Here is an 18,771-nt window from a genome sequence, read left to right on the forward strand (position 1 = left end):
AAAGTAACAACCATCCCATTAAAAAATGGGCCAAAGACTTAAAGAGAGTCTTCTCTGAAGAAGAAACAAAAATGGCCTATAGACACATGAAGAAATGCTCAACATCTCTGGTCATAAAAGAAATGCAAATCAAAACAACTCTAAGATTCCACCTCACTCCAGTTAGAATGGCCAGGATCAGGAAAACGAATGACAACAGATGCTGGAGGGGATGTGGCCAGGAGGGATCACTACTACACTCTTGGTGGGAGTGCAAACTCGTCCAACCACTATGGAAAGCAGTGTGGCAGTGCCTCAAAAGGCTAAACATAGAACTCCCCTATGACCCAGCAATTCCACTACTTGGCATTTACCCAACCATCCAGAAACAAGGACATACTAAACCCACTAGCACAACAATGTTCATTGCAGCACTATTCACCATAGCAAAGATATGGAACCAACCTAGATGTCCCTCAGTTGATGAGTGGATCAACAAGTTGTGGTATTTGTACACAATGGAATTCTATGCTGCTGTCAGAAAGAATGACATCGCCCCATTTGTTAGGAAATGGAAAGACTTAGAAAAAATCATATTAAGTGAAGTAAGCCAGACTCAAAGGAACTTAGGCTCAAAGGTTTCCCTCATTCGTCATAATCAGTAGAAACCTTGGGCTCTACTAGCAGAGATTTGCAATAAAGCAAAATCTTGATACATAAGGACATATAATGTGAAGCTAATTGAAAGGACCTCCAGGATAGTGAAACAAAAGCCATATAATGAATGATTGTTGTCCTTAATGTACTATGTTGTCTCTCATCTCCTTTGCTGTCCCTTGGTTATCTCATATTGGTATAGTATCTCACTTTGTTATCTGATATATTGAATTTATTTGTATTTGGATATTTGAAATTTAATAGGGAAGGGGGGAAAACCAAGACGGGTGGGGGGTGTGGGGGGGGGAGGGAAACGGGTACCAAGACATGTGAAAGGGTATCAATGTATGTGAATTAATGCACCTTCTATCTGGCAAATATCATGTAACCCTTTTACTAATTACAATAAAAAAAGAAACAAAGCAAGAAAGGAAAGAAGAAATGCAGGAAGGAAGGAAGGTAGAAAGAAGAGGGGAGAGGAAAGAAGAAAGGAAGGAAAAGAGAGATAGAGAAGAGAGGAGGGGAAAGAAGGAAGGAAAATTCCTTCTCAGTAACAAGCTATTTTATTCTTTCAATTCAAATAGAAACCGAAGAAGTTATACAAGAAATGCCATTGTTTAGATCTGAAGACAGGCTTGTTTGGCTAGCCTATCAAAATGGCAAGTGTAGGGTTAAAAAAAATTATGGCATTGCACGAACCTTCTTCAGATAGCCAATAGAAGTGTCCTGGGTTCAGATTTTACCTGCTTACCACAGCTCCCTGGACTGCTCAGTACATAGAGATATGGAGAATGTGACTTGGGTTCTATGATACTATCAGCTGTGCTCAGGAAAAATGAGCACAGGATATGAACAACCAAACCTTCCTTCGCTGATGTTTAGAGCTTAGCAACACAGATTTCATCGGAGAAAAATGCAATACTGGTGGGAATAAGTGAACTTGAAGTAAGGTTTTGATTTATTCACAGGGCCGAATAGAAAAGAGCTTAAAGACTAAGGAATCAAATTGTGATGCACATTACAGACCAAACTGCATCAGTTTACAAAATTTCAAGTAAAGCTGAACTGAGATATTAGCTGAACCATGAAGTGGACCATATATATGCATATTAAGGATGAACAAATCTGTTCAACTCAGTATAACTTCATATATTTTCTAGTGAACAAGAACATCCAAACATTAACGGATTTTGAACTGAACCATTTTGTTTGAATCTCTAATGTGGAGGAAAAATTTTGGCTATTCTTTTTTCCTTCGGAGAAAGGTAGTTAAAATTTGTCTCTTCACAACCTTTAGTTAGTCTACATGGAGGTTTGTGAACTCTTCTACAAGTTGCAGATCCAAGACAGATTAGTGTGAGACAGAAATAGAGACCAGACATGGCCTAAAAGAAAACAAAGATGTCTGGTCTCACCCAACACCTTTATTCATAAGCTAAATGTGTACCTCTCTGCCTATTTCTCTTACTAAAAACTAAGAAAGTAACTTGGCATTTTAGGATGATTCTTTCTTCTTTGATCTCAAACACCTTTAAGAAGTAACTTAAGGCCAATTTCAAACTACATTGTCTATATCATTTCATTCTGAACCAAGGAGAGCTGTTTTATATTGCTCTAAATTATAAATAACTGACAATAACAGAAAATATTATTTGTAGGTATACAAATTCTGTCTTATCTAAAAAAGCATACTAAATCTTAGAGAAGGTAAGAAATTTGCCTCACTTTAGAAAAGTAGGACATATCATAACAGGGCTTTCTTAAAGGGATGTCCCCTAAGATTAGATGTTGCTATAACTTTTCAACTTGACAAATATTCCTTGAGTCCAATGCATTCTTGCTTGTGTTTTGTCAGTGAAGTGTGTATTTTGTAGAAGTGCAACTCTGTAACAAATTAAATATAAATGATTGGACATATGTTTAGCTGTGTAAAATTACAGGTGGTTGTGTTCACATCTTCTGGGTAACCAATTGAATACAGTTTTCAAAAAGGATCTATTTACTTAAAGTTGATACCAGCTGAAAATGTCTAATGAATGAGTTATATGATGGTGTAAAAAGCAGATCCATTACTTCTATACCTCCTTTGAAGACATATAGCCCAATTCCCTTTGAATGTTTGCTGTACTTACTGACTGCTTCTAAAGATTAGGATAAATGAGAAATGACACTCTTGCTTTTGAGACTAGGCAGTGCATCTTCTTTCTGCATTCTCTTGAATCACTGACTCCAGTAAGAGAGCATGCTCACAGCCATCTTGGAAGTTGATCCTACAGCTCCACTTGAGCCTTGTGATGATTACACCCTAACCACAACAGCTTTAGAAATTCTGAGCCATAACCATATAGCTAAGCCTCTGCAGAGTTCCTGACTCACAGAAACCATGAGATAATAAAAGCTTATTTTAATCCACTAAGTCTTGGGGTAATTTGTTTCACAGCAGGAAACAGCTAGTTCTGGTACTGAAAAAAATGATAAGCTAAGCAACTAATGCCAGACTTTGTAAGTCTTAAACAAATGTTTTAAGGGTTTTTTGTAAGTCTTTACTTAGAAATTGTCCAAATAGTTTTATTCACAAACCAAATGTTAAAACCTTGATCTTCGTAGTTTAAGCAATATAAATTCACTTAGCTTATACCCATGTGCTCTTCTGTATTCTTGAACGAGATGCCATCAAAGCACATATGTCTTTATTCCTTCAGCAAACATTATATAAATGCGTTAAAGTCTCTAGTACCATGCTGGGTGAAATAGGTGCTTTGTCCAACTATTTATTTAAAAAAAACCATTACTTGAGCTTCTACTACTATGGGTCAGGCACTGCTCACCACTGAGGATTCGAAAGGAACATGGCACCTTGCCCCTGAGAAGCATTGTATTTAGTTGAGGGAATAGACAAACGCACAATTTATAACATGGTGTGGTATATTTTTCTGCAGAGATGTGAATAGCATGCTATGATACCACAGAGAAAGGAAAAATTCTCCATGTGGGGTCTTGACCAATAAATAAGAATTTTTAAGCAAGCAGTAGTCATTTGGAAGGATACCATTCCAAGTGTTGAGAAACAGGGTATGCAAAGAAATGGAATTATGCTTTTTCACACTTCAGTTTCCTTTGCCTGAGAATGAAATGGCTGGTGATACATATACTCTTGCCAGTGTGAATCAGGCAAAACAGGATATTTTTCTAGGGGCAGGAATTTTAAAGCCTCCTCAAGGTGCTACAAATTATAGGGCCCTTGTGCGTGCCTGACAGTCTCAGGCTAGAATTCTTACTATGGTCCCTAAGCACATGGAGGACAATTGTGCACATTTTCTGGACCATATAATTCTCTTACTGTGATGAATTCAAACAGGGTGAATATGGCAAAAATACCCTATGTACATGTGTGGAAATAATAATATTTCCACATGTGTGGATTAATGAGGATTGCTGAGATTGCTATGAGATTGTTGAGATGTCAAAATGAACACCCCCACACTTGTACAACCAATTGGTAATAATAAAATTTGGGGGAAATAACTTAAATTGTGTGTACATGACTCTACTTCATTTCTGAATTTAGACTTCTGTAACTTTTCATTTTAAACATTTGTTATGAAAGAATGTACTACATTGCTTTCAAATCAATGCCATTCAAACTACAGTCCCAAGATAAGATGGAGTTCTTGCCACTAGTTACTCAAGCAGAGGCAGGAAAATCATACTTTAAGGCCAGACTAGGCAAAAGTTAGTCAGACCTTATCTCAAAAGCAAGGTATGCCTTGCAGAGCACGTCTGTGGTGTCAGCTACCTGGGAAATGAAGATAGAAGAATTTGGAGCTGAGGCTAGCTGGGACAAAGTTTGTGTGAGACCCTACTGGAAAAATTAAGAAAAGGAAAAATGGCTGGAGCATATTGGTCATGACTGTAATCCTAGCTAATCAGGAGTCTGAAATCTGAGGATCAAGCTTCAAAGCCAGCCTGGGCAGAGACACTTGTTTTCAATTACCCATCAAAAATAGAGAAGAGGAGCTTCCACTCAAGTGGTAAAACACTAGCCTGGAGCACAAAAACTCAGAGACAGCACCCAGGCCCTGAAGTGAAGCTTCAGGATGGGTGAGTGCATATGTGCACGCACGCACGCATGCGCGCGCACACACACACAGTAAAAAGGACGAGACAACATTCAAATCATAGGCCCCAAATTCACTCCTAAGTAACCATAAAAGAAGTTTCTGCCAGAATGTAAATCAAAACACTAACTGCTGCCTTTAATGAAACGAAATAATGCTCTGAAAGGAAAGGTCAGGTGATCCAAATTGTTTGCTTAGTGGCATAGTTAATTTACATTTGGCACAAACCTTTAAGATTACACACTGACTGATAAACAGTTCATACTTTGGCAGTGATCCATTGAGCACAATTTATAGATTACTCATAATCCACTAAAATATATGATAAAGCTCTCTGTTTTCAGAACCTTGTCTGTGCTCTTTTCCCATTGAAAGAAACTATTGGTCTTATCTTTAAAAAAATAAACTATATATACATATAATGCCCTTGACTCTCTTTTGTTGTTGTAATAGTATTTTCTTAGGTCAGCATCAAAGTTGAAACTTGACTACATCAATTATGGGTAAACTGTGTGATGTCAGTATTTTACATTCTTGTTCTTGATGCTGATTTTTCATTTCAGAATTACGTTTGGCTTAATTCATGGGATACTTTTTGCCACATGCTGTTGAAGGTAACGACAATGATGATAGCCATGACATGAAGTATTACAATGAGCACAGCAAATAAGACTAGATTTCTGGCTGTGGCTATGCATCCATGACTGCAAACATGCTTGAGTCTCTGAAATGAGAAAATGGGTGATGATCATGAGGTCATAGTAGTGAACAAGAGGAAGTCATTCCTCTGCATGCAGAAGGTATCAGCTTCCATAAAGAAGTCAGCATGCACAGTTAGGAGAAGAACACTCACCGTCTTGGTCGTTACCTGAGTCAGCAGGAGATTTGCTTCGGCGCATAGGAGCAGGGCTCTTGCCCAAACACTTCTGAGGTGTTGGGGATGCCTTTGGGCCAGCATTGGCTGATGGGTTTCCCTTCATGACCCGGCATTCTGGGGCAAAATGACACAGATAGCTTAGCACAGGGTCCAACTATCACCAGATAATCAGTTTCTGGGAACTAGAATATTACTATAGATCTAAGTGGCTCAGAACTACAAGGTCAACTTCATTGTTTGTAGGAACTTGAAGACAGAGGCACAAGGTAAACTTTCAGATCACTTGGGCCAAACTAGGGGCTTAAACATCTGGACTGCAGGCCCCAAAAGAGCAAGAATTCAGAAGTAGGTCATAAGTTATAGGTCAATTTAATCATTTGAGGCAGACAAGCTGAGCCTAAGATATATAATGTTTGATTTTCTTAGAGAGGCTGCTATTTCTCAGAGGTTATAGCTACACAATTTCAACAACTGAGTTATTTTTATTTTTTAGTGTTAGTATATATTGTTTCTTTTTTCTAAATTACATTTTACTGTTGGGGTTGCAGTTACATTTATTTTTATTTTTTAGTGTTAGTATATAGTGTTTCTTTTTTCTAAATTACATTTTACTGTTGGGGTTGCAGTTACATTCATTAGGTAGTGGGTATATTACTTCTTCAACATTGTTATCCCTTCCCATGGACAACTGAGTAATTTAAAGAGTAAGGACAGACCACTTTTTGTCCATCACATGCCACATGAAGCAACAGGAACATTATGAAATCATATCATATGCAAAGAAACACCAGTGTACAACCATGTTGCCTCTATACATCTCATTCTCCTGCATGTTACATTCCTTATGCCAGACAGCTAAATGTGCCAGTAATGACTTATGTCCACTAATATATACAAGAAAGAATATCCATATGTTCTCTTGAAAGGCTGTGCTTAGAAGTTCTCTAGGTCACATAATCCCATGAAAATCCAATAGGTTTGAAGCAGGAGGAAACAATCAAATGATAAAGCCCAATGGTTGTACTTACCATTTTCATCCAGTGAGAAATCATCCTGTGCATAGCGAAATTTTTCAGGGCCACAGGCAATAAATACATCATCATCACCAAAGAAATCATGAAGACAGGTTACCTGTACAAAAAGCAGAAAACACTGGATTGGAATGTTATGTTCTTGTGACAAAACAACCTCATGTCATGATGACAAAAAGATAACCGTGACCTCCAGATCACAGAGATTTTTGTTTGTGTCAAAACACCTACCACAGTCACAACCCACACCATGACCCCTACCTAGCATGTAAAGATGTAAGTGCCACAGTTTTTCTTTGTTTCATGATTGGTAGCCTGCTTTCCAATGTATTCATAATAAAAAGAAGACCATGTCCAAATAGAATAGCCATCTCTAAAGAAAAGTTAGTCACAAGATGGTCCTATAAATCTCACCTTTCCTCAGAGCCTCAAAAACTAAGTATTTCTTGCCCAATCCTGGAGCCAGTGATCTAAGTCAGAGTCAAAGCATATGACTGTTTGTGGTGGATAGACTCTGTAGTTGACCTAGAGGTAAAAATTCCTTTTGTCGTGCGTATGAGATCTACAAGCCACTTCTTTTTTTTTTAAGTCCTGGGGCTTGAACTCAGATCCTGGATACTGTGTTTGGACACTTTTTGCTCAAGGATAGTGCTCTGCCACTTGAGCCACAGCACCACTGCCAGCTTTTTCTGGGTATGTGATACTAAGGAATAGAACTCAGAGCTTCATAATGCTTGGTGAGTATTCTACCACTAGGTCACACTCCTGGCCCATAGTAGCCACTTCTAAACTTCTTTGGAGACACAAAAATTGGGCTTTTGCTAAAAAAAAAAAAAAAAAAAAAAAAAAAAAAAAAAAAAAACCCTGATAGTGGCCCAGAATATCATTCCTCATTGAAAAACCAAGATAGGAAAACTTGAAAGTTTTTGAAACTTGCTTGAAAGTTCATGGAGATCAATGGATCTTGAGGTTTTCCTAGTAAAGCCTTGATCCCAGAATTCTCCCTGCCCTCAAATGCCCTATGAGTTACTGCCTCGTCACAGTAACAGTATCCTTATCCCCTTTTGCACAAAGAAATGAAGATGCCTGAAAATGTATGCTGTTCCCTGAAGTCTCCCCACTTCTCAGCTTTCCTAATTACATCTGATAATTAGTCCAGCACATCAGGGAAACCCTGGGAGAAACCACAGAGTCAAAAACATGCATATCCAACATTTTAGCTTATAAATGTTCAGTTTTTAATTGTTCTAAACATCTCATTCAAGCTGTCAGCAACGGCTTTCCAAAGGAACAGTGATCACAAACTAACAACAGCTTGCTGGGTGCGGAGAGCAATATGTTACATTTGAACAATGCTTATATTAATAATATCATTCCCTACTCAAGGTCTATTCAATCCTTGCTCCCTGAGCCAATGAAGGGAAGCCTTATAAGAAAGAAAGATACTAACTAGAAGGTTATCTGTATTGCTCAGCCTCCAGTAATCTATTACATGCCAGAGAAATGAGGGAAGCTTGGAAGACTGCCAGTGTTGCTCCTATTAAGCTTCTTACCAGCTCTGAATCTCACCCTCATCAAGTACACTTCTTCAGCCCACTTGTCCCTCACCATTCATTCCACAATCATGTAATGACAATCAGAGCTACCATTCTCTGAATGATTACTCTATGACAAGCACTCTGCTAATCATTTGTGATCTCTCATCTCATTTTATCTCACAAACCCCTGAAACTTATTATAATTGATACCACTATTTTACAGATGAAAAACGTGAGACCCAGAGACAATAAGTAAATTACCCAAAGGAAAAATAAATAAAAATAGTCATTTATTTTTTTTTACTTTAAAGCTTGTGATTTTAACCACTCAGCAGTACAAAACATGTATAGATAGCTTGGGTAACAGGACACAGGAATGAGCAATACACTATATTGGACCTTGACTCAAAGTGGGAGCTCCCCATGGGTCCTGATAGAGAACTTATGGCAAGAATTTGGCCAAGGCTATTCTGCTTCAGCTGAATGAAAAGAAAAGAAGGAATATACAGAAGCATTACACACATTCAAAAAGACAAAAAAATAGGAATAAGAAAGAAGAACTCAACTAGCACTGTCTTTGAAAAGTACCATAAATACAAATTTACAAACAAGAGAGGAAAATTGGCTGAATTCAGACATTATTCTTCATGTGATTATGCTAATTACTTTGCAAATTAGATGAGAGGGATGAGTTTTACATCTTACTTCAACGCCATTATATACTTTTGTCCTATTGTTGGACAACAAAGCTTAAAGCTGGTTAATACAGAATTGTCTAATGACCCACTCTTTTTTATGATATTATTGTTGTCAAGGTGATGTACAAAGGGGTTACAGTTACACAGTCAAGTATTGAGTACATTTCTTTTAGAAGTGTAATCTCTTCCCTTGTTTTCTCCCAGTTTTTCCCTCCCAACTCCCCTCCACTGTAAGTTGTATGGTTGATTTTCAACATAGTGTTTAGTGAGTACCACTGTTTCATTTGTTCACTTTTTGTCCCACCACTTCTGTGCTCCTCCTTATCTTCACCCAAATGGATAAACTTACCTATAAGACAAAGGTATAAAAATAAAGAGTAACAAAGAAGAAAAAAATAATATAAAATAACATATTTCCATTTCTAGGAGTTCATTTTAATAAACAACATTATATATGATCATATGTCCATAACTTTTGAACCTTTGTGATCCTCTCTTTGTTCTATCCAAAATGAGTCTTTTGAGATAAAATTTCCATCATGAGGTAGCAAGAAAAGTAATAAATACAAAAATCATTATAGTGATGATCATTATGATACCATTTCCAACCTTTTCAGAGAGCAAAGGTCTTGCTGACATCAGCTTCGGTATGAGTCATATTTGAGCATTGAAGGCTAAGACCCCAAAAGCCTGAGACTTATCTTTATAATTAATTACTTAACTAGCACAAAATCAATAAAATCAACTCCCATTAACACTGAACGATTAATTCAGTGCTCTGCCTTAAAAAATAATCAAGTGTTGGGAGAAAGGAGGCCAACTTGACTGTGTATTATATGCATCCCCAGTAACTTAAATGTCCAAGTACAAATGATTAAATGGAGACAATTGATCACTATGTAGGAGTGGTTTAGGTCTATTAGCTCTAAATGGAAAATTCACTCTGTGACTTGATTTAAGCTTGATTAGATTCTCTGTCCATAGATTAGATACTGACAGTTTGCTTTTGTACATGCCTGCTGCAGTAGACACTACATTTTACTTACCTAATTATTCAGAAATGTTACCTTAGGAGAATCTGCCTTGGTAAATCAATGAGAAACACTTTCAGCCTGGAAAATATATTTACCAAAAATTCAAGTCTACTAGTGTCGCTCATTAAGCTTTTATTAAGGAACTAGTTGAGAGACATAGGGAAATATACAATAAAGAGGCCTGTGTCAAAACAGCTGACAGCATAATATGCAACTAGAATATACAGTGGGTAAACTGTACTATTTTTAAATTAAAAGACAAAAAGAAAGCACAGAAGACAATTATAACACTTATAATTATGAGAACTGTGGAAGACTATACCAAGAAGACATCAGAACTTCATCTGGATGAATAAGTGGGTTTTAGGATGAAGGAGTTAAATATTCCAGAGTCATAACTGCATGAACAAAGGCAGAGGCAGGAATATTACTTTTTTTCCTAATAGCTCTACAAAAAGCTGTATTGTGTTGGCTATTGTAACAGAGATAATCTGCCCCTACAAAGCTGTGCACAGCACAATTGCCCAGATCCATCTGTCAAGCTTCCACACAGATAAAACACAGAATTAACTGCTCAGCAGTAAAATTTAGGTGAAGAGAAAGGTAAACTGTATATGGGAACAGGAACCCTTGCAGCAAGGAAGGTAAATCCCACTGACTTTCCAGTCTTGCCAACTGTTATTCTCTGGACATATTGAATGGCTAGCAAGCTTTGCAGTTAAATGATACATTCAGTAACTGTCACAGGTGACGCATGTTCATATTGCTATCATAAAGACCATATGCCAAAGGGTTTCAGTTACATGTCAGGTACTGAGTACATTTCTTTTGGAACAGCATCACCTCTTCCCTCATTTTCTCCCAGTTTTTCCCTCCAGATGCCCTCTACAAGATGTCTCCATAATATCAAGTGGGTATGGTGAATTAGTTCATTCTGTGTCCCACCATTTTTGTGCTTCCCCTCACCTTCCCCAAGAGAAATATACTAATATACAAGATGAATGGTAAAGAAATCAAACAATGGGCCAAGAGTGTAGCCTAGTGGTAGAGTGCTTGCCTAGCATGCATGAAGCCCTGAGTTCGATTCCTTGTACTACATACACAGAAGTGGTATTGTGGCTCAAGTGGAAAGCACTAGGCCTTAAGAAAGCTTGAGGACAGCACCCACACCCTGAGTTCAAATCCCATGACTGGCAAAAACAATTTTAAAAAAACCTTGTTTCCATTTTTTTGGAGTTCATTTTGTTAAACATCATTTTATATGATCATATACACAAATGAGGCATTTTATAAAAGTTAAAAAAATCACTCTTATTCTCAAACATTTCATCCTTGCCAGCTCTGGACTGGATACAATCAGAGATTGGCATCAAGATGTCTTGGTGAGCTACGCAACTTCTAAGATGAACCTGGCTTTGTTATCAAACATATTTCTTTGGTGTTAACTTGGACTTTTGCTCGTGAGTTTTACATGGTGATACTTTGGCCTGGGATTCAGCTCCTTAGTTGTACAGTGCCCCCTTTTCAATACAGGTCACTTTATTCCACATCTCAAGCTTCATTAAAATCTCTGCTGAATAATACCAATATCACTTGCATTTCTGTATTCTTTACTGCTTTCAAACCCCTTCTATTTTATTGTCTCTAATTCTCTCAGCCCAATACATATCAGTCTTTCATCTACATATTCTCCAACAAGATTATTCTTGTGAATATCAACATGTATTCAAGCTCAATGCTACTTGCTGTCCTTGCCTCATTTAACACCACTGCCAATATGGACATAAAGTAAACCAGCCCTCCTCCATAAATACTTCCCTTTCTTAGATTTTGGGATATTACAATCTTTTGGATGCCAATCTCCTCTGCCAGATATTCATGCTCTTGAACATTTCATTGCTGCACTCAGATCTTTTTCCTTTTTATTTACATTTATTTACTGATTATATGAAGTCCTAAGGCTTTATATACCATTAATATGCTGATGACTCAAAATTATACAACACAAGGCAACTTCTCCCCTCAATTGTAGATGCATAATCCACTGCTTGTTTAATATCTCTACTTGGGTATCTGATAGGCATCCCAAATTTAATATATCCAAGACTAAACTTTATTTCCCCTCTCTTCAAATCCTACTTCCCACCTGCTTCCCTCATTTCAATAACTAGTAGTACAACTCTCCCAGTGTCCCAAACCAGAAAATTAAGAGTCATTTTTGTCCCTTTCCATGGCTACTGCTATAGTTTTGAGGTACGTTTTAACAGCTTTGTTATGGGACTCCATATACATATCGACTCTTGGCAGCATATACCCCAGCCACCACCACATATACCTATTTTGTTCTCTATGTACTGTGTGTATTCAGAATTCTGTTTGACAACTTTGTTTTTTATATGGTACTGGACTTGGAATCCAGGGCTTCATGCAAATGGTAGGCAAATACTAACTCTGTACTACATATGAAATCTTTATGATGTAATCTTAATCAAGTATATCATCTCGCTTAAAACCTTCCATTTTGCTTTCCTGGAAACCATAGCTAGCATGAAACTTCAACTTTTTGCTTTGGCTCTGTATTATCTAGTGAGTATTGCCACATATGCTAGCTTGCAAGCTCCAATCACATTTGCCTTCTTTCTCTTCCTCAAACACATCAGTAACTTCAGTGTTTTCAATCTTTTGGTTCATTTGATCTAGAAGCTTCCCTTCCTAGACATTCCAATGACTAGATGTTCAAAATTAATTTTAAAGATCACCAGTTTAAGTCTTGAGCAATCTTGAACTTATGTGTCTTTGTACTCTTTTTAATCACACAAATGAAGTGTTGTTTAAATTATTTTCTATACTGAATATTTTTCAATTTGTCTACATATTATTTTTCTCACAATTTCTCATTACATCTCAGGCCTTACTTTTAGGATCATTTTAAAATTAGGCACATGTCTAATCCTCACATTCTAACTTGGATATCTCTTAATCTTGTTTGCATATCTTTTCCTTCAGTGCTATACTCTGAAGAATGTTATCAAATTTTCCAGTTCCCACTATATTTCTTCAAATGTATTTAATTTGATATTGAAGTCCTTCACTGAACTTTATATTTCACTGATTAGATTTTAAATTTAAAGTTGCATTTCTTTCCAAAACTTTCTTGATCATAGTGAATAGTCTGTTTTCATATCCCATTTTTATTTCCTATTTTATTTTTCACACAATTCATAATAATAGTTATTTTTGCACTGTATCTGATAGTTCTAGTATTTGAAACTCTTGGCATTCTAATATGTTATTTCTACTAATTCTCCCTCATGCTTATTTGTTTCCTTATGTGTTTAGAAAAGTGTTTTTACTATACAATTACATTTAGCTAAACTAAAACCTTGGAAAATCTGAAGGGTCTAAATTGGATATGCAATCTTCAAAACAAAGTGCATTTTCTTCTACCATCTGCCAGGAAGGGGTACTAATAATATAGTATCACTTTTACTATGTCTACTATGGTTTCCCTTGCTACACAAATAGTAAAAATTGAACCGCAGATTTGTTTAAAAGCAATCATTAGGTTGCGAATCCTCAAGAATATTCTTCAGGATAAGCAAGCATGGCAGCAGTAATAATGGTATTAATTATTTCTGATTTCCATCTATATTCACAACAGAGAAAAGATGACTTGTGTTTTTTTTTCTTTTTTCCTGTCAAGTTCTTGATATACTACATTTTCCTTAGAGTGAATCTTTTTCTATGGGTCCTAACTTAATGTAAGTGGCACACCTTTATATTTCTCAATTTCCCAAGATTGTGTATACTCATGGCTATTAGTATCCAAAGCATTAAATTGTAGGTATAGGCTTTTACCTCCCCCAAGCTTTGACAAAGTGCCGGCTACTCTTTCTACAATTTCTGGCTCCTTTCCCTTCAACTTTCTTTGTTTTCTGCAAGTTTAACAAAGCATTTTAAATGTTTGCTATAGTTTCCCTTTAAAAAAATTCAAACTGGAGGGACCGGGAGTTTGGCCTAGTGGTGGAGTGCTTGCCTACCATGCATGAAGGTTTGATTCCTTGGTACCACATATTCATAGAAAGAGTTGCAAGTGGTGCTGTGGCTAAAGTGGCAGAGTGCTAACCTTGAGGAAAAGCCCAAGGACAGTGCTCAGGCACTGAGGTCAAGCCCTAGGACTGGCAAAAAAAAAATAATTTTTAAAAAATCAAACTAGAGCCAGAATTAGCATATGACCCAGCAGACACACACACACACACACACACACACACACACACACACACACACACATATATAAAGCCATTTTTCATATATTTTATTGTAATTAATAGAAGTGTTACATTATATTCACCAGATAGAAGGTGCATTACTTCACAAACATTGATACCCTTTCTCATGTCTTGGTCTCCATTTCCCTTCCCACACCCCCGCCCCTCATCTTGTTTTCCCTCTTTCCCTATCCTATTTCAAATAACCAACTAAGCATATACACACTATATCAGATGATAAGGTAAAATACTGTAACAATATGAGATAACCAAGGGATGGCAAAAGAAATGAGAGGTAACATAGTACATTAAGGACACCAATCACTCATTATATGGCTTTTGTTTCTATATCCTGGAGGTCCTTTCATTTAGCATCATACTATATGGCCTTGTGTATCTAGGTTTTGCTCTATTGTAAATATCTGCTAGGAGAGCCCAAGGTTTCTACTGATTATGACAAATGAGGGAAACCACTGAGCCTATGTTCCTTATGCAAAGCAATTTTAAGAACAAACTACAAAGGATTCTTGTATGCCAGCATTCACTGAAGAATAACTCAAACAGAACAACACAAGTGTCCACCAACAGATGAGTGGCTAAACAAAATGTAGCAGGTGCATAGAATGGAATATTCTTCAGCCACAATTGTGATACATGGACCTGGAAAACATGTGAAGTGAAATAAGCCAGAAATAAAAAGATACTCATTGTATGATTCTATTCATAGGAAATATTTTTTTTTAAATCAGGGCCAGGAGCAAGGCCTAGCAGTAGTGTGCTCGACTAGCATGCATGAAGCCCTGAGCTCAATTTCCCAGAACCACACACACAGAAAAACTTGGAAATGCTGCTGTGGCTCAAGTGGTAGAGTGGTAGCCTTGGGCATAAAGTGTCCAAGGACAGTGTCTGGGCCCTGAGTTCAAGCCCCAGGACTGGTAACAAATATAATAATAATAAAGGATGTTAGGGAGTTTGGCCTAGTGGTAGAGTGTGTGCTTGGCATGCACAAAGACCCAGGTTCCATTCCTTGGTACCATATGCATATTAAAAAGCCAGAAGTGGTGCTATGGCCCAATTTGTAAAGCTCTAGCTTTGAGAAAGCCCAAGGACAGTGCTCAAGCCCAGAGTTCAAGCCCCGGGACTGGCAAAAAAAATTCTAGATAGAAGTATTAGTTTAACAATGTATTATTATTGCTGGTGAATTAGTCGTATATACAAATGGACAGATGGTAAATTTTATGTTAGATATATTTTTACCAAATTTAGAATACTAATAATGCATTAAATCATTTATTTATGTACTTTAAGTATATAAACTGTATAGTGTGTGTATTATATATTATTACAACTGCTAGAAAAAGGAGTAGAGTCTTCTCCTGATGTGTTCATCAGTATACACACTAACTTCAAGTGTACAGAGTCATGTACTTAAAACATTATTATTGTCAGTAATTTTAAGTGTAATATAAGTAAATCTTAATTCAAATGAAGGACATCAAAGAACAATGGGTATCTCTAAACTATTCATGATCACATTATCCTGTTATGACTTAGTTACTAAATTCTGCATCTACTTGTTTCCTAATCAATTGTTTGTTAATCATATTTAAAAATAATGCAGTGTGAAACTTTTTCTTCGTCTTAGTACATTAGTCCTGCAATTTATTATTGCCCTTTTACTCTCTTCCTCTTATTTCTTGGGAACTCTACTATACCTCTGATTTCTTTTTTTTAATATTTTTATTGTAACTAATAAAAGGGTTACATGATATTTGCCGGATAGAAGGTGCATTAATTCACATACATTGATACCCTTTCACATGTCTTGGTACCCATTACCCTCCCCCCACCCCCCACCCATATTGCTTTTCCCCCCTTCCCTATCAAATTTCAAATAACCAAATACAAATAAATTCAATATATCAGATAACAAAGTGAGATACTGTAACAATATGAGATACCCAAGGGACAGCAAAGGAGATGAGATATAACATAGTACATTAAGGACAACAATCATTCGTTATATGGCTTTTGTTTCAATATCCTGGAGGTCCTTTCAATTAGCTTCATACTATATATACCTCTGATTTCATTTGCCTTCTTGAGCTTAGCTTTAGTGTGTGACATCCCAAGGGCTTAGGCAATAAGCCTAAGAGAGGCATTGGTGCCCTCTTCGATACCTTTCTCTGGGACTTCCCAGCCTCTCTGAAGCCAGTTTACCCATACTTTGGCAAGTCTTATTGGGACTGACTTCCACTGATGCCCTAGAAAAATCTTTTCACTGGACTCAGAGTAGTAAAGTATCATATAAAACTCTAGGAAGGACCAGGAATTTAGCCTAGCATGCACGAAGACCCGGGTTCAATTCCTTGGTACCACACACATAGAAAAAAAGCCAGAAATGGTGCTGTGGCTCAAGTGGTAGAGCTCTAGCCTTGAGAAAGCCCAAGGACAGTGCCCAGGCCCTGTATTCAAGGCCCAGCACTAGCAAAAAATAAATAAATAATAAAACTCTAGGAAAATGTTGTGTTTCTGTCAATAGATCCTGCCAGTGGTCTTAGCCTAACTGCCATAATAGTGACTCCTCATCCCATTCTGCAGTTTCCTCCAGAAGACAGAATTAAAATGAACCCTGGGAAGTCACACATCAGTTGAGATACTGACTGTTAAATTTATTCTTTTCAACTTTTACAGTAATTTAACTTTTAAGGCTGAAGAACCAAAGATAGTTTTGACTATTTTGTGTTTTCCAAGTGCTCTTACCTCATTTAATTCATTTGTTTCAATTTTAATAAACAAAGCATAAAAATACATCAAGGTTAAATGACTTGTACAGGTCACACTGCTAGTAAGTGACAGACCTGATACTAGAACTCAAGTTAGTTTATTTCACTCTGACACACATAGTATATAAGGTATACATTACAAGTCTTTTAGTCTAAACAGGGAAACTATAGGCAAGGAAATAAAGAAGGAAATCTCAGTAACATACTATATACCACTGGTTTGAGAAAGAGGGGAATCAAGGGGCTAACAGGAGGAATAAGACTTTGAACCTTATGCCCTATTTTCCCAGCAGCTGCTTGTGACTCGATAACCTGAGACAGGCAGGGCCACTTCCTTGTTAAAAATCTGGAAACCCCTAAATATTCAAAAGTGTTTTCTCCTTAGCTTTCTTTTGCCATTTTTCCATGACTGTATGTCAGTTCCCATTGGATGCCTCTCAAGGATGAGAACAGCTGCAGAGGCACTGGAGTGGGACTGCTGAGTCCATGCCCAGGACTGACACCTGCCCTTCCATAGGGCCCTGGGGACAAGTTGGCTCAGAAAAATAGGGACGAGACAGAACTCCATTCATCAGAGAGAACTGGGATGGAAAAACCTTGCTTGATCCCTTGGCACCATTAAGCTCTGAGATTGGCCCTGGGCCCCACACAAGTCCAGATTCTGTTTAGTAAGGTCAATTAAATAAGAGTGTGTCTGTACAGACTATTGTAGTTATCTGTTACATGGAATACTTATCTAGCATTTGCTATGTGCAAAGCATGGTAGGGGACATTTGTGGAATTTAGTAGGAGAACAGAATGCTTGTTTTAAGAAAGCTCACGTCTTATTCAAAGTTCAGACTGGCTACTGTCTAGCCCTTAGTTTGCTTTGGTAGAGGCAAAGTACGCTAGGATAGAATCATTTGGGCTTTATATCACTTTTTCTCAAAAGCTCTGTGGAGAATTTAATGAAAACTATGAGGTTTGTGCCCCAAAATTACATGTGTGCACAGATAGTGAAGCTTTGCTATAATCTAGAGAGGTTAAGGATTTCCCTGCAGTCCATCTGTATATGCTAAGTTAAGATCTTCTAGCCTATTTGATTTTAGAAGTCTCTTCTAGTTCCAACAGTCTATGATACATTCCAGGTTGGACACAGTTAATGAGCAGAGACACTCAGGCCAGAATGCTGGCAGCTGTCATGGAATCCCAGAGGCTTAACTGTACCCCCCTTCCCAGGCTTCCTGAGACTCGAATCCAAGGGAAGCAAAAGGATATAAGTTCATTCTATGCAAACTGAGTCTAAGGGAAGCAAGTGAGTGCAAACTGATTTACAGCAAACCAGAGATGCCTTAGACCATTGCCTCCCAGGTTGCAGAGTATGCCTTAGACCATTGCCTCCCAGGTTGCTGGAATGTAGCAAGGATACTAACTTTGTGGGAGAGAGTAGGCATGAGAGTCATGGCCTCTGAATATGTTCCTCATGGTTTATTGGGTATAGGACAAAAAGCATGACTGCTCAGTTGGTGAGGGACATACAGCTGTAATGTAAATGTTCTGAGATGGTGATTAGGAGCTAATTCTCCACATAGTTGGACACAGTAGTAATGGTCCTAAACCTACGGCCTTTTTTACATAGTATTTCCTCTTACGTAAATATATATATATGGAAATAAACAAGCAAATAATAATATTTGTTAGGTATATATTTAAGGTCTCTCTAGAAAGCATGTGACATTCAGAGGATATAGAGTAGAGGTTTTTTTGTTGTAGTTGTTGTTATTTTCTTTTTTGTTTTTTAAGATC

At 37.3% G+C, this 18,771-nt stretch overlaps 1 protein-coding gene across 2 annotated transcripts in view; it reads right to left on the reverse strand.

The window, feature by feature from the left end:
- The window catches only part of Dcx (doublecortin), a 102,715-nt gene that overhangs the window by 16,800 nt on the left and 67,144 nt on the right, over positions 1–18,771 (reverse strand). Inside the window, exons 4-6 of one of the 2 annotated variants that reach the window (XM_090327039.1) lie at positions 6,660–6,762; positions 5,623–5,745; positions 5,207–5,478 (exon numbers count right to left, since the gene is read on the reverse strand). In XM_090327039.1, the coding sequence (XP_090183165.1) occupies positions 5,336–5,478; positions 5,623–5,745; positions 6,660–6,762 (369 nt within the window). In that variant the 3' untranslated portion in view covers positions 5,207–5,335. Of the gene's footprint in view, positions 1–5,206; positions 5,479–5,622; positions 5,746–6,659; positions 6,763–18,771 lie in introns of those variants that run through there. The other variant, XM_090327038.1, reaches the window with a different exon arrangement.

The sequence above is a fragment of the Megascapheus bottae genome, chromosome X (genome assembly GCF_031878675.1).
Source record: "Megascapheus bottae isolate mThoBot1 chromosome X, mThoBot2.hap1, whole genome shotgun sequence".
Lineage (NCBI taxonomy): Eukaryota > Metazoa > Chordata > Mammalia > Rodentia > Geomyidae > Megascapheus > Megascapheus bottae.